This window comes from Dreissena polymorpha, chromosome 3 (genome assembly GCF_020536995.1).
Source record: "Dreissena polymorpha isolate Duluth1 chromosome 3, UMN_Dpol_1.0, whole genome shotgun sequence".
Lineage (NCBI taxonomy): Eukaryota > Metazoa > Mollusca > Bivalvia > Myida > Dreissenidae > Dreissena > Dreissena polymorpha.
In genome coordinates this window covers 97,396,608-97,411,211 of record NC_068357.1, presented here as the reverse complement: position 1 = coordinate 97,411,211, position 14,604 = coordinate 97,396,608, and the positions used below count along the sequence as shown (strand labels likewise).

Below are 14,604 nucleotides of genomic sequence, written 5' to 3'. Positions count from 1 at the left end.
ACACGCTTCTTAAAATTATGTAATTTAAGACTAAACTGTTGTAAGATCATAACATGCATTCAAATATTTATACATCAAAGGTCAGAATAATACTGTAGCCTTTTCTTCCGTAAAGCTATCTTATGTAATACGATAACATAAACGTTCGTAACATGTAATAAATTTATATTCCCATGACCTAAAAAACTCAAGTCCTTCGCGTACTAGATATCAAATTAATGTGGCAAATTAACTTCATAGTACATGTATCAGCAAATTGTTGCGGATGTCATGCTCGACCTTGGCATAAATATCCGACAGCTATGGCCGCAACGGCCGCTACTCACACGACAGCCTTGAAGTTGAAGAACGATACAATTATCTACAGACGGTTTTATCAAAGCGGCCACAATGGTCTAAGAACAGTGCATTATAAATCGTAAACAAGTTCATTAAAGTGGTCCGTAGGTAAGCAAATATAAGAACATTAACTGTAACTCTTATCAAATCTGGATCGTGAGATAAGGTGAATTAGGTTTCCGCTTTTGACCGGCCTACATACGGACACGTGTCAAACAAGCCGACATATAAACAGAGACCGACGCTGCTTTGCCTTAGATACATTGGTAGTTTCAACGTGTGCTATGAAGGTACTCATTTCCTCCGCGTTTTTCCTCGGCCTTGTGGCACTGGGCTCAACCCATCTCTGTCTTGTGTTCCCGCAACAGCGTGGAAATGTCACGGGACTTGATGCAGCTGGTACGTGTAAAAATTATTTTTAGCAATTTTATCAGATACGCATTTAGAAACGAGAACTGTGTTGCAATTTCAGGGAAGTTATAACCCTGATTTTATAGACAGACAGACTCAACAAACAGACGGACGCACGGACGGACGGACGCACGAACGGACAGACAGACAGACAGATAGAGGGACGGAATGATTATTACATGCGCATTATGTTATCGGACCACTAAGTCAATCTTAACAAAGAATTGTTAATAAGTAATAGGATCCCATCGAGCAGTTGCTGTAAATTCGTGAGTAATGGGCACATACATGGCGTTATATACTTGCATAGAAGCGGATAATTTATTTATCATTTCTTATCGAATTACAAACAACGGACCACTGAATTCGAGTTTCGTAATGACGTAAGGTTTACTGATCAGCAATCATTATGCTTTGAAGTTTGATTAAAACAGCGATAAACACCATATTGTGTATTCTTACTTTCACAACACATGCAATCACAACGCGACTTATATTTCACCGTTGTGTGCTATACATGTTTTTTTATGGCCGTTGAAATAAAAATGGGACATTTTGGTCATCGTGTTTAGGATACTGCGCGTGACATGTATCATAGTTTTCATATACTGTCGCATACTGTTTCTGGGTGATTTATTACACAATTTGGACCTTACGTTTACTCCATACATTTCAGCTGCTCCTGACTGCTATCGTGTAACAGGGCCATGCGGCGGTATGGATACGGCAGGACATGTCAGGACCGTTTTCCAGTAAGTTGCTGTGCAAAGATGATCACATTCTTAAAGGGGCATTTTCACAGATGTTGGCATGTATTGAAGGTTGTCATTATAAATGCTTTATATTGATAAATGTAAACACTGGATTTAAAAAGCTCCAGTAAACATTGAAGAATTGTTTTTTTCAAAAGGACAAAAAAGTAAAGCTCAACAGGGCTCGAACCACTTACCCCTGGAGTGCTGGAGTAAACATTCTACCACTTAGACCATTCGGCCATCCATGCTCATATAATGAAAGGTGTATTTTATACTTATATAAGCGATCCTCGTAGTTCCACAAAATATAACGACAACAACAGAACTCTCCAAATTCTTCAATCGTTTTGCGTTGCAACGCTTTATATTTTTCAGGTTTTTAAATCGTCAAAAGATGCATATAATGGCTATTTTAGAGCGTGGTAAATGTTCAGTATAACTCTTTCCTTACAAATATCATAACTAAAACGAAAATTTGCGAATCTGAATCAACTTCTTTTAAATTTGTCAATTTACCAAAACGTGAAAGGTCCTTTTAATAATTGACATTTTGTTCGGCGTAACTGTTAATGCCAGCTTTTCACCTTAGCTGACATTGGTAAGCGTCCACAAAATAACAAAACTGTTCGAAAAAGAAAACGTGCAATCTACAAAGAGTCATTTCATTTACATTAACATTTTATCACTTAGACCATTCGGCCATCCGTGCTCATATAATGAAAGGTGTATTTTATACTTATATAAGCGATCCTCGTAGTTCCACAAAATATAACGACAACAACAGAACTCTCCAAATTCTTCAATCGTTTTGCGTTGCAACGCTTTATATTTTTCAGGTTTTTAAATCGTCAAAAGATGCATATAATGGCTATTTTAGAGCGTGGTAAATGTTCAGTATAACTGTTTCCTAACAAATATCATAACTAAAACGAAAATTTGCGAATCTGAATCAACTTCTTTTAATTTTGTCAATTTACCAAAACGTGAAAGGTCCTTTTAATAATTGACATTTTGTTCGGCGTAGCTGTTAATGCCAGCTTTTCACCTTAGCTGACATTGGTAAGCGTCCACAAAATAACAAAACTGTTCGAAAAAGAAAACGTGCAATCTACAAAGAGTCATTCCATTTACATTAACATTTATTTCAATAAATAATTGACTTACTATTTTCTGAAGAATAAGGTTAACTAAATTCCAATTATGCACGGGCTTTTATGAAATGGGATACAGGCGTGGGTTTTGCAACGGTGTTCATTGCTTGTTCAGCGTAATAATTTCCGATACTACTAATGATCAAATAAAAAAAAACTAACACCGGCAAACCACGGATACAGGACACGCGTATACCTATGTCAAATATGTATTGATGGTTCGAATTCAGACGGTTGTCTTATGTGTTTTTATTTCATGTTTATTCTTCTTTTGCATGTCTGTTATGTATATATTGATATATGATCAATGATTGATATCTTAGTATGCGAAATAAGCCACGAAATCTGACGCAACGCCTAGTAATTTATTTGGGGCGATGCAGTTAAGAACAGTGCAGAAAAAGGCATTCGCGTTAGTTGGTCTCATTTATTTAACCAATTATCTTTCACCAACACCAACCAAAATCAACGCCGTATATCTTTAAAAAAGATTTTTTTGTCAATAGTATGATCTAAAAAAAATAATCTTGATTTATTGAAAGAAATGCTTTCAGTTAAAGACATACATAAATTTATTCTCGACCTCTGTGAATGGAAAGCATTTGTGTTCATCAAGAAATCGCAATTATGATTTAAGATTTGAGACTTCAACTACGACCTGAATTTTCTCGGCAATTTAAATTTTACCCGCTGACCCGTACTGAGACTTTTAATTAATTTTTGTTTCAGAGAGGGCGATATGGTCAGTATCACTTATCAGAAGAACGCTGGTCACTGGGTTGCCGCCACTCCGGTAAGAACTGGATCCGCAGTCACAAATATTCTTGTAGAAAACTTTTATTTCTTGAAACAATAAATTCTATATAGCTGTTTTGTGTATTGATGATTTTACATGTAGACATGTTTTTAAAAAGTGTTATTATTGTTTAGATGTTTCATATTTTCATATTTTATCGCATTGTGAACAAAACTCGTTGCACGTCTCATAGGATATTTGATACAAACTTTTTAATAGTTCAGCTGTAAAGGTGCTTTATATATGAGCTTTTTATACCGCTACTATGTCGACATTGTTTTGAAATCTTTTTATCCCATTTTCACCGCGACATTGACGGTATAACACGTTGTGGAATATACTTGCTTGTATTCAACACTGTGGAATATACCTGTCGCGTGCACGGACTACTTTTTAAATGACGTCATGCGATATGCGCTAAAATTAGGTCGAAATTGTTTGGTTCATTGATCGAATTTTAAGGTCACCCATGAAAAGAAAATGTGCATATTTTGCAGAAAAAAATATATATGATATATTCACCAAAAGAAATGTTGAAATAAAATATCAAATTACACGATTTTTGTTTTGTTATTTTTTTATGTATATTTACTTTACCACTGAATGATTTTTCATAAGAAACAAAGTCGACAAAACTTGAGCTTCAAAATTATACGACCTTCAACCTTTAAATCTAGTCATATGACATTATTTAGTGTAATGTGCATTGTTTATAACCAAAGCATATACTTTTGACATTTAACTTAAATATTAAGAATGTACAACAAGCCATACACATATCGCACAGTTCATGAATAATCTGCTATGTTTGCTTTCCTATTTAATTCACGTTAGGCATAGAGCTGTGTAAAGTATAAGATGGTAAAAATAGCACCACACTGGAATTGGGAACGTCCCATTTGTACACGGGTATTTTCTACTGATACATCTGTTGTGTACTTGAATGTTTTCCATTCTTTGTGTATTTATATATTAGATTATTTTTTCGTACAATAAGGGCATTTACCATAGATAAATAAAACATTGTGCAAGTTTAAACATAATTATGTTTATATGCAGAAATCTGCAAATGCAACCGAGTTTACCAACGGCTATTATTAGATAAACTGCTCCGGTTCATTTGAACAGCAGTAATGTAGAGTACATGACGTAGCGTGTGACGAAGAAGAAAGTTTATCGCGTTCATATACTCATTTGAATAAAGTGATAGAATGGCATAAGGGTCTTTATTTAACTATGCTAAAATAATTATTAAAGACCCTAGATGCAAAATCGTCAATAATTGAGTTAAATGGATTATTAGATGGATTTTAAAGGATAATTAAAGGTAAGATACTAGTTCTTACATGTTTTGATTTTTGATTGTACTTTTGTCGTTCCCTGATCTCGGGGAAATGATTTTAACATGGCCATGGGCGCCATTGATGCATCGGATCACACACGGCATACCCATAACATTATATAAAAAACACGTTCTGCGCGTCCTGAAATTCGTCGTCCGAAGTCGGAAAACGTATTGCCCTGTATATTTTGTCAAATAAAGTGTCAGTCGCTGCAATTGTCTGTTTACTCGTCAAAATTGTCAAGGTCTTCGATAGCTAAAGAAACTTCAGCGTACAGTTTATTTAGTATTGACAGACCTGTACAAAGTCGCGCCAGTCAAAAATCATAAAAAGCGACATTTAAAGTAATGGTAGCCAGAACTAGGTCGTCGATGGTGTACATGTATGTTGACATCGACAGCATTTTGTCAGGAGTAATGGCCGCCAGATTGGATTTTGATCATTTTCTTTCGAAAATAAAATAAATTATAGTAAAGTAAAATCTTCTTTTCGCGGTCGTAATGTGTTAAAATTCGCATACTGCGTAAAATTGAATGTATGCATATGGTGATATTTTTACTTGTTTTACAGTTTGTGTGTGAATTTTTTAAAGACTATTTCGCGTACCAGAACAAATACATGTATATCACTACGCATGGTTACATTTGTTAGATTTTAAGCGCTTTAATGACGGAATTAAAATTATTGTTAAGGTTATTAGATCTGTTTATGTTAAACGTCACGTTGAAAAAATCAAATGGGATAAATAGAATACTAGTATTAGCGTTGAATACAGAGAAGTTTATGTTGCTCGGCTCGAACACCGAAAGCGCTCGCCAAGGCTCGCGCTTCCGGCGTTCTAAGCCTCGCAACATAAACTTCTCTGTATTCAACGCTAACCTAGTATTCTCTATATCCTCACCAAAACCACTTTCACCTCAGTTATGTTAAGCTTTTAAAACCGCCACAAGCATTGTCAACTTTATCGCAACCGCTATCACCTTAGTTATGACCAACACTTAATCTTCCCCATAATCAAACATTCTTTAGGCAATTTTCAGTTTATAAGAATCAATACCTACAACAATGAACACGTTTTTCGCAAATGTAATTAATAAACCCTGTTTATATGCAAATTTGTTATGATCCAACACATGGAGTGATGGTCCGATTATGATCTTTTATTCTAAATCATTATACTTAACCCATTTATGCCTAGTGGACTCTCCCATCCTTCTAAATTGGATCAATTTATTTCCAAAATTAGGGGTGTCTAGTATATTTATTTCTATATTTAGAATATTTCTTACAGAAATCCCTTTAAGCAAACAGCGCAGACCCTGATGAGACGCCGCATCATGCGGCGTCTCGTCAGGGTCTACGCTGTTTGCCAATGCCTTTTTTTCAAGACGCTAGGCATAAATGGGTTAAAGAACTCTGACTTTTCAATAAGCGCGGTTACAGGGTTACTTCGCAATAAGCCTGATCAAGCTCAGTAACCACGGCGGAACACTGAGTGCGCCACAAGAGTTGAAGAGGAGAGAGGATAAGAACGAGCCCAACCTTACCATCTTCTCTGACGCTGTCCAGCTTCCGGCAGGGTAAGTTGACAGGGCTAGTTTATATCAAGACGGGTTTCATCTTTCAAAATAACGTTTGTCCTATATATGTTGTTTTTTTGCGAATATTAACTTGCAATATACTTATGTAGTGAAAGTTATTTTTTCAAGTACATGTATGTTTCCTACACTGGCAAGATATAATAAAATGTGTGTAAAGACGAAACCTATTTTGAAAACATTTTTGTTTTCTATTGAACAATAATATTTTTAGACCTACTTCGATATATGCTAGATAAGATAGATGTGTAATAGATACATCATTAACTTAATTTATGTTTAATTTGACTTTCGATAAACGCGTTTACTACTGAGAAAGTAATTAAAACGACTTGGACAACTGAAACTTCTTAGACCGCTATATGGGCTCAACAATTGTGTACAGTCGAACCTTCGCGGTCGTATAGAGAGACTATTAAAAGAATACTACAGTTTGGCATTTATATGATAAGCAGTGTTTTGCAATCTAAGTGATAAACATTGTTTTGCCATATACGTGATACTAATTTATTTATTTCAGTGTACATGGACATCACATTATTCAGGTAATTGTCCTCTGGTCATTATTCACAGTATTTTTTTGCTAAGTCACAATATTTAATATCCCTTTTTCACTTGGAAAATGGCGAGCGCATAAAACAGCAATATGAAGAATGAGACAAGAACTTTGACAATAATTAAACATAAAATCGGCTTTCAAAACTTATCTTATGGGGCATTAAAAAAAAGAGAAAAACAAACAATTTTTCTATGTTTGGATACGGATTGATGTCAAACTCAACGTTTTCAGGTGACCTACGTTACGAACAACCCAGCTGCACCAGCCGTCTTCTACCAGTGTGCTGACGTCACAATCAACACCAGAACCGGTGGTGGCGTCGTCGGCTGATGCTGAAAGCACTTCGTCTGCTTACTTGTAACATGCAATTGTCCTTGATAATATATTTATCAAACACCATGCACGGGTTCTATTGTCTGAATTAAAAATTTAACATCAGGTTGCCGTTTAAGGGACGCTTATCTATTATGCTCGGTTCACACGATCGCATATTGAGCCACTAATGAAATCGTGGACATTATCTTGAACGTATAGTGGATCGTGTTGCTATTAATCAGGTCTTGATGTCAATCGTGTGGTTCGAGGTTATCTTGTCAATTTTATCATGTCTAGTGGTCAATATATGGTATCTTGGTAATCGTGTCAATTATTCAGCATTTTTTAACAGTACAATCATGTCCACGAATTATACTATTAACTGCGATCAATTGTCAATCGTGATAATCGTATAAAACTTCCATTATATAATAAAAGAGGTCGATATTATGGGAACAAACAAATGCACGTTTTCTATCATTTGGGTCCAGGCGTGACTCCAATCATGAACTCCGTCGATCAAATCGTGAAAGACATCGTCACAACAATCACATCGTATCGTGACGATGCGCATTGATTCTTAATGAAAAAAGGATAACGCAAAGACTTGAACAAACATGTACTCATTTACTAAACCTGATCGTGATATTCGCCTGGAATCCAGAACTAATCATGTACTGGCTCGAAGTCCCAAAGGACCATAACGTGATCCTATCAGATCTGGAAATCTGATCATGGCATTTTGTGTCACTTGTTATTGTTAAAATGCGGACAGATTGTAATCGAGCGCCAAGCACCGGACGAACAGCATCGAATCGTTTCTAAGCCTGAAATTGCACGTGGTCATTTCTCGGACATAGGCCGCCAACCAGTTTCCTCCAGGCGTCTCGGTTCTGGGCGAGTCTCCCCACCTGCCCACACGTTTTGCCCATCTGCAAAGCATCTGCATCCAGAACGCGGCGTGTTTATAGGTTGCCCTCCCTTCATTTGGAGGTTTCAGATGAGTGATTACAGTGTCTTCTTGGATGCAGGCTTGAGAAGGGTGTGGCCTATCCATCGCCCAACCTCCGCGCAGAGATTTGGCGGGAACCAGCATAAGGAACGACAACTCTGCGTGGTGATTGTCCATCGCCAACGTCTCTGAAGGGTGTCTCTCCTCAACGGGCGGGTGCTTTTTTTTTTCTCCATATATCTATGTTAGATACCTTATATGGCCAGCGGATCTCGAGGATGACAAGAGAATGACCACTATTATTAACTTGTGCTTAACTGTGAAGTTTGCAACGTTTCGCATGAAAGTGTGAACGTAGTTTACTATTGTAAAGTTAATCAGTTCCCATTTACGTTGGTATACATGGTTGAAAACACGAAAGTACGGAATATGTAAATGTTGAATTCGTGAAAGCACCGATACGTTCGACGTTAAATAAGCAATAGTGCGGTTGTATAATAATTTAATAATAACATAATTATATTTTTAGGCGATAATACATATGTGAATAATATTGAGTAGTCTTTATTACGGATTTATCTAACGTTGAACATGCGATAATTCGGATGTATATGTTGTTTAATAGACAATAGTATGCCGTGTTAAAATCAAGAAGGTATTGACTTGTGAAATAAAGAGAATGAAATAGTAGATGTGTTGTATAAAGGAACGCGGAAATAATTAGTGTTCTATTTTCTCTCTCAACATAATCGCATGGTTAAATCACAAACATGCTGTACAGTGTTAGCACGAGACGTAGGGCTTTGGTCGACACTAATAGTGACACAGAATCTGCCTCACTTGGCGTTAAACCTCTCATTTATAACAATAGGTACAACACGTTTGCTGATACGGCAGTGTGAGGTTTATCAAACGGAAATAATGGGTTACATTATTGCGATACGGACAATGCGATAATATTATAAACACACATAATATTAGTAATCTTCTTTTTGACCTGAAGTGTGCTTGTTAAGCTTCGCCGAAAAAAAAAAGATTTTTTTTTCTTGCTATATCACTACTTCTTCTAAATAAGCCACAGTTTGTCATTGAGTACTCACCGGTCTTACTGAAAGCAATTGTGGGTAGAACTTCTTTTACGAGTGAAAAGTGAAAGCGAAAGTTGGTCAGGTAATCGTGCTGCTGATAATCGCTATCAGTCTTAATAGAGATTCAAAATCACATTTAAACATAATTAAATAACATTTGTTTAAACAACATTCCGTTTTAAACACACAATAAATTTAAGCGATGTAGGCGCTGAAGGCCTGGGGCTAGATTCAGTGTGACGTAAAACGCATTTTGGATGTTTTGTCCGAATTTCTCCCTTTGTCCGAATTTATACGGATTGACCCTAGCGGTTGAGTGCAGAAGCTCAGAGACTGTAAGAATAGACAATATTTGTGTATATACAACAGTGCAAATAGACGGTGGAGGACTACACGGTACATGATTGTGGGAACGATAACCTTTTGTTCAACTCTACAAATCTGGTAGAGGTTCGTCTACATAGGCGGTGAAGATATACTACAACAACAACATGGCCGCAAAAAACTGTTATTGTTGGCGTCAAATAAATCACTTTCAATAGCCTTAAATAGCTTTCTATTACATAATTAACAGATCAGGAAAGCACTCATACTTCCTTTGTAATGTGTATACAAAAGAAAAAATCCACCTAAAGCCCAAGTCTCACTATTGCCGGTGGAGCCCCGGTCCATCCCGGTTTGCAAACGCCGGTCGACCGGCGAGAACCGGGATGATTCGTAGAATTTTTTAAAGCGGTCACACTATTTCCCGGTACCGCCCCGGTTGAAGCCGGTCAACAGCCCGGCAGAGTCCCGGTCAACCCGGACTTGCTAAGGTTTATCCCGGTGAAGCCCCGGCAGATTCCCGGTTGTCGCCGCTACTGCACCGGTTGAGTCCCGGTGAACGCCGGCAGGGTCCCAGCATAGCCCCGGTTGTCGCAGGTAGTGCCCCGGTTGAGCCCCGGTGAAAGCCGGCAGCGTCCCGGCCGAGCATCCGACCCCGACAGAGCTACGGCAACGCCCCGGTTTCACCCCGTTCGTTGCCGGTATTGCCCCGGCGGAGCCCCGGTGAATGCCGGTGGCGTCCTGGCAGAGCGCCGGTTTCCTTATGTACCGTAGCTATACCAGGACTCTACCGGCATTCACCGGGGCGTTGCCGTAGCTCTGCCGGGGTCTGTATGAGCCCCGGTTGAGGTACGGTGCCATCCCGGTTGTTCCCGGTGCCGTCGCGGTTGTTCCCGGTGCCGCGCCGGATGTTGCCGGTCCTTCCCGGTGACTCCCGGTTCATCCCGGAGGTATTAAACATTTAATACTTTCCCTGTGGAGCCCCGGTTTTACCCGGTTCATCCCGGTCGTCTCCGGTGGAGCCCCGGATCATCCTGGTAGAGTCCCGGTTCATTCCGGTAGATCCCGGATCACGCACCGGGGCTCCGCCAGAATCATAGTGAGACTGGGTCTTTACCCTGATAAAGAACGGTGTACAGATTGTGTACGTTGTCTCACGTAGAACTTTTCGCGCTTGATTTGCGTGCTCGATCTGCGCAGCGAAATACCATATCCGGTAACTACGTATATTTCCAAGAATGATCATGAATATTTGTTGTTGTTTTTTTCATTTTCTTTTTTCTTGAATGTCTCGTTAACACAAAATAAAATAACAATATTTTAAAATATGTTTATAAATACCAAATATAATGTCTTAAAAAATGTATCAGAAAAAAATTCGTCTTACTGTCTCCGTAGATACTCGTATCTTTTCGGCCTAGACCGTCAAGTAAGGAACTTATTCTCGCATGAATATGCAAACAATGAAAACTATGTCGTAGCCAATGCTTAGCAATTTTGCTTCAATATTATTTTTTTAACAATTTTTATGACAAGGTCATGTTATATAGTAATGTTCTGTATTTACAAGGCGGATTATTGAGATATGCGAAGAACTACTTGTATTGCGCATGAATCAAGGGATAAATCGGAGTTTTGGGAATTTGGTTTTTGGTAGTCAGCCAATTCGGATAGGCCCAGAAATTTGTATCATTACTATGGCCTTGGGGCTACGCCAGGCCCAAAACTCTGATATAGTAATTTGACACTTGGTTCTATACTTCGCAGCAGATTTAGTGACGGCTGTATTATGTACTTTAACACAGGAAAAGAGTGAGCTGTGCATATTTTTTAATGCGTTAATCAATTTACCTTTAATTCCCTTTTTGTTGAGTGCTTGAAACATTACATTTTGGTTTATTTTATCAAATGCATTTCTAAAGTCTATATATAAGCAATAGAATCTACCCCACTTTTTTGACAAATATTTTTGAGCCATCGCTTGAAGGCAAAATACATTATCTATAGTTGAATAGCGGGCCCGAAACCCTGCTTGAGATTCATCAAATTTATTGTTAACTTCCGCCGATTCATATACTCGTGTATTTAATATACCGGAAATTATTGTGTACATTATATAAGTTAAAGAGATTCCACGGTAATTTCCAAGAATATGTGTAGGTTCAGATTTGTGAATTGGACATATTATACTCTGACCTCAAGTTTGACGAAAATAACCACAATCAAAAATTCGATAAAAAAGTTATACTAAGAAAGGTGTAATAATGTGAAATGAATTTTTATAAAACTCAGCCGGTATTCCATCTATGCCAAGGCTTTTATCATTTATTATATTACGAATTTGAAATTCGACTTATGCGAGTGTAAGGGGCTCATTTAACGAAATCACATCATCGTTTATGGCATCTGTGTTATTGTTTGTTACAATGCTCGGCGCTTGTTCGCTGTATCATGAACTACGATAGTAGTTGTGCAATTCATTAGCCTTGATACTAGTAGTAATGTTTTGTTGCGGTTAAATTGCTTAATTAAATTTTTTTCACATGATATTCGGATTTTTTTCTATTCTGAATTAGTTCCGCTCTATTTTTTCTTTGTAACTCAAACATTTTAGTATTGCAATATTTTTTTAATACATTTCTGCGATCCTTATACTCATTCAGATAAGATGCTAAATTTGAAGCTCGAAATTTTCGTAAATATGTGTATTTTTGTTTCTTAAGAATATCATATTGTTCATCCGACCAAAGTGGACGTGTGTGAAGTTAGCCTATTTAGCCTATTTAGCCTATTTAGTACATAGGTTGAAACAAACATCCTATTTAGCCTATTTAGCCAATTTAACAGCCTCTTCAGCCTTTTTATCCTATTTTAGCCTATTTAGCCTATTTAGTAAATAGGTTGAAACATACATCCTATTTAGCCTATTTAGCCTAAATAACAGCATTTTCAGCCTATTTAGCATGTTTAGCCTATTTTAGCCTATTTAGCCTATTTAGCCTATTTAACAGCCTTTTCAGCCTATTTAGCCTATTTAGCCTATTTAGTACATAGGTTGAAACATACATCCTTTTTAGCATATTTAGCCTATTTAACAGCATTTTCAGCCTATTTGGCCTATTAAGTACATAGTTAACAGCATTTTAAGCCTATTTAGCATATTAAGCCTATTTAGTACATAGGTTGAAACAATCATCCTATTTAGCCTATTTAGCCAATTTAACAGCCTCTTCAGTCTTTTTAACCTATTTTAGCCTATTTAGCCTATTTAGTAAATAGGTTGAAACATACATCCTATTTAGCCTATTTAGCCTATTTAAAAGCATTTTCAGCCTATTAAGCATGTTTAGCCTATTTTAGCCTATTTAGCCTATTTAACAGTCTTTTCAGCCTATTTAGCCTATTTAGCCTATTTAGCCTATTTAGTACATAGGTTGAAACATACATCTTTTTTAGCATATTAAGCCTATTTAACGGCATTTTCAGCCTATTTAGCCTATTAAGTACATAGTTAACAGCATTTTCAGCCTATTAAGCCTACTAAGCCTATTTAGTACATAGGTTGAAACAAACATCCTATTTAGCCTATTTAGCCAATTTAACAGCCTCTTCAGCCTTTTTAGCCTATTTTAGCCTATTTAGCCTATTTAGTAAATAGGTTGAAACATACATCCTATTTAGCCTATTTAGCCTATTTAACAGCATTTTCAGCCTATTTAGCATATTTAGCCTATTTTAGCCTATTTAACAGCCTTTTCAGCCTATTTAGCCTATTTAGTACATAGGTTGAAACATACATCCTATTTAGCATATTTAGCCTATTTAACAGCATTTTCAGCCTATTTAGCCTATTAAGTATATATTTAACAGTATTTTCAGCCTATTTCGCCTATTAAGCCTATTTAGTACATAGGTTGAAACATGCATCCTATTTAGCCGATTTAGCCTTTTTAACAGCCTATTTAGCCTATTTAGTAAATAGGTTGAAACATACATCCTATTTTGCCTATTTAGCCTTTTCAACAGCATTTTCAGCCTATTTAGCATATTTAGCCTACTTAGTATATAGGATGAAACATACATCCTATTTAGCCTATTTAAAAGCCTTTTCAGCCTATTTATCCTATTTAGCCTATTTAGTACATAGGTTGAAACATACATCCTATTTAGCCTATTTAGCCTATTAAACAGCATTTTCAGCCTATTTAGCCTATTAAGTACATAGTTAACAGCATTTTAAGCCTATTTAGCATATTAAGCCTATTTAGTATATAGGTTGAAACATGCATCCTTTTTAGCCGATTTAGCCTATTTTACTGCCTATTTAGCCTATTTAGTATATAGGTTGAAACATACATCCTATTTAGCCTATTTAGCATATTTAACAGCCTTTTCATCCTATTTAGAAAGTTCAGAACATAGGTTGAAACATACAAGGTATTTAGCCTGTTTAGACTATTTAACAGCCTTTTCAGCCTATTTAGCCATAGCTTGAAACATACATCGTATTTAGCCTTTTTATCCTATTTAACAGCCTTTTCAGCCTATTTAGAAAGTGTAGTACAAATGTTGAAACATACGGTAAATCCTAAGTAGCCTATTTAGCCTATTTAACAGCATTTTCAGCCTATTGAGCCTATTTAGCCTATTTAATACATAGGTTGAAACATACAACGAACAAGAGTTATCCCCCGGAAGAGACCTAGTGCACGCTGACCAGCCGTCGACTGCCTATCGGGCTGAACTAGTTTCGGCCGGGAGTCTTAATTACGGTCGGCCCCGTGCATGCAGCCTATTTAGCCTTCATCTCGTATGCGTCATTTCCCAGTGAGCGGGTATGCCCCTTTAAGGGCCCCTTTCGGACGAACAAGAGTTATCCCCCGGAAGAGACCTAGTGCACGCTGACCAGCCGTCGACTGCCTGTCGGGCTGACCTAGTTTCGGCCGGGAGTTTTAATTAGGATCGGAGCCAGG

At 37.2% G+C, this 14,604-nt stretch overlaps 1 protein-coding gene across 2 annotated transcripts; it reads left to right on the top strand.

Moving 5' to 3' along the window:
• Positions 1 to 497: 497 nt before the first annotated feature.
• On the top strand, positions 498 to 7,351 carry LOC127875445 (uncharacterized). 2 transcript variants are annotated; one of them, XM_052420507.1, is made up of 6 exons: positions 498 to 738; positions 1,427 to 1,502; positions 3,386 to 3,449; positions 6,233 to 6,375; positions 6,914 to 6,938; positions 7,184 to 7,351. In XM_052420507.1, exons 1-6 carry the CDS (start codon positions 624 to 626, stop codon positions 7,280 to 7,282), a joined length of 522 nt encoding a protein of 173 aa, XP_052276467.1. In that variant the 5' UTR covers positions 498 to 623; the 3' UTR covers positions 7,283 to 7,351. The 2 variants fall into 2 exon arrangements, with proteins under 2 accessions (XP_052276467.1, XP_052276468.1); XM_052420508.1 differs by having other exon boundaries at positions 518 to 738; positions 6,239 to 6,375.
• Positions 7,352 to 14,604: the final 7,253 nt, after the last annotated feature.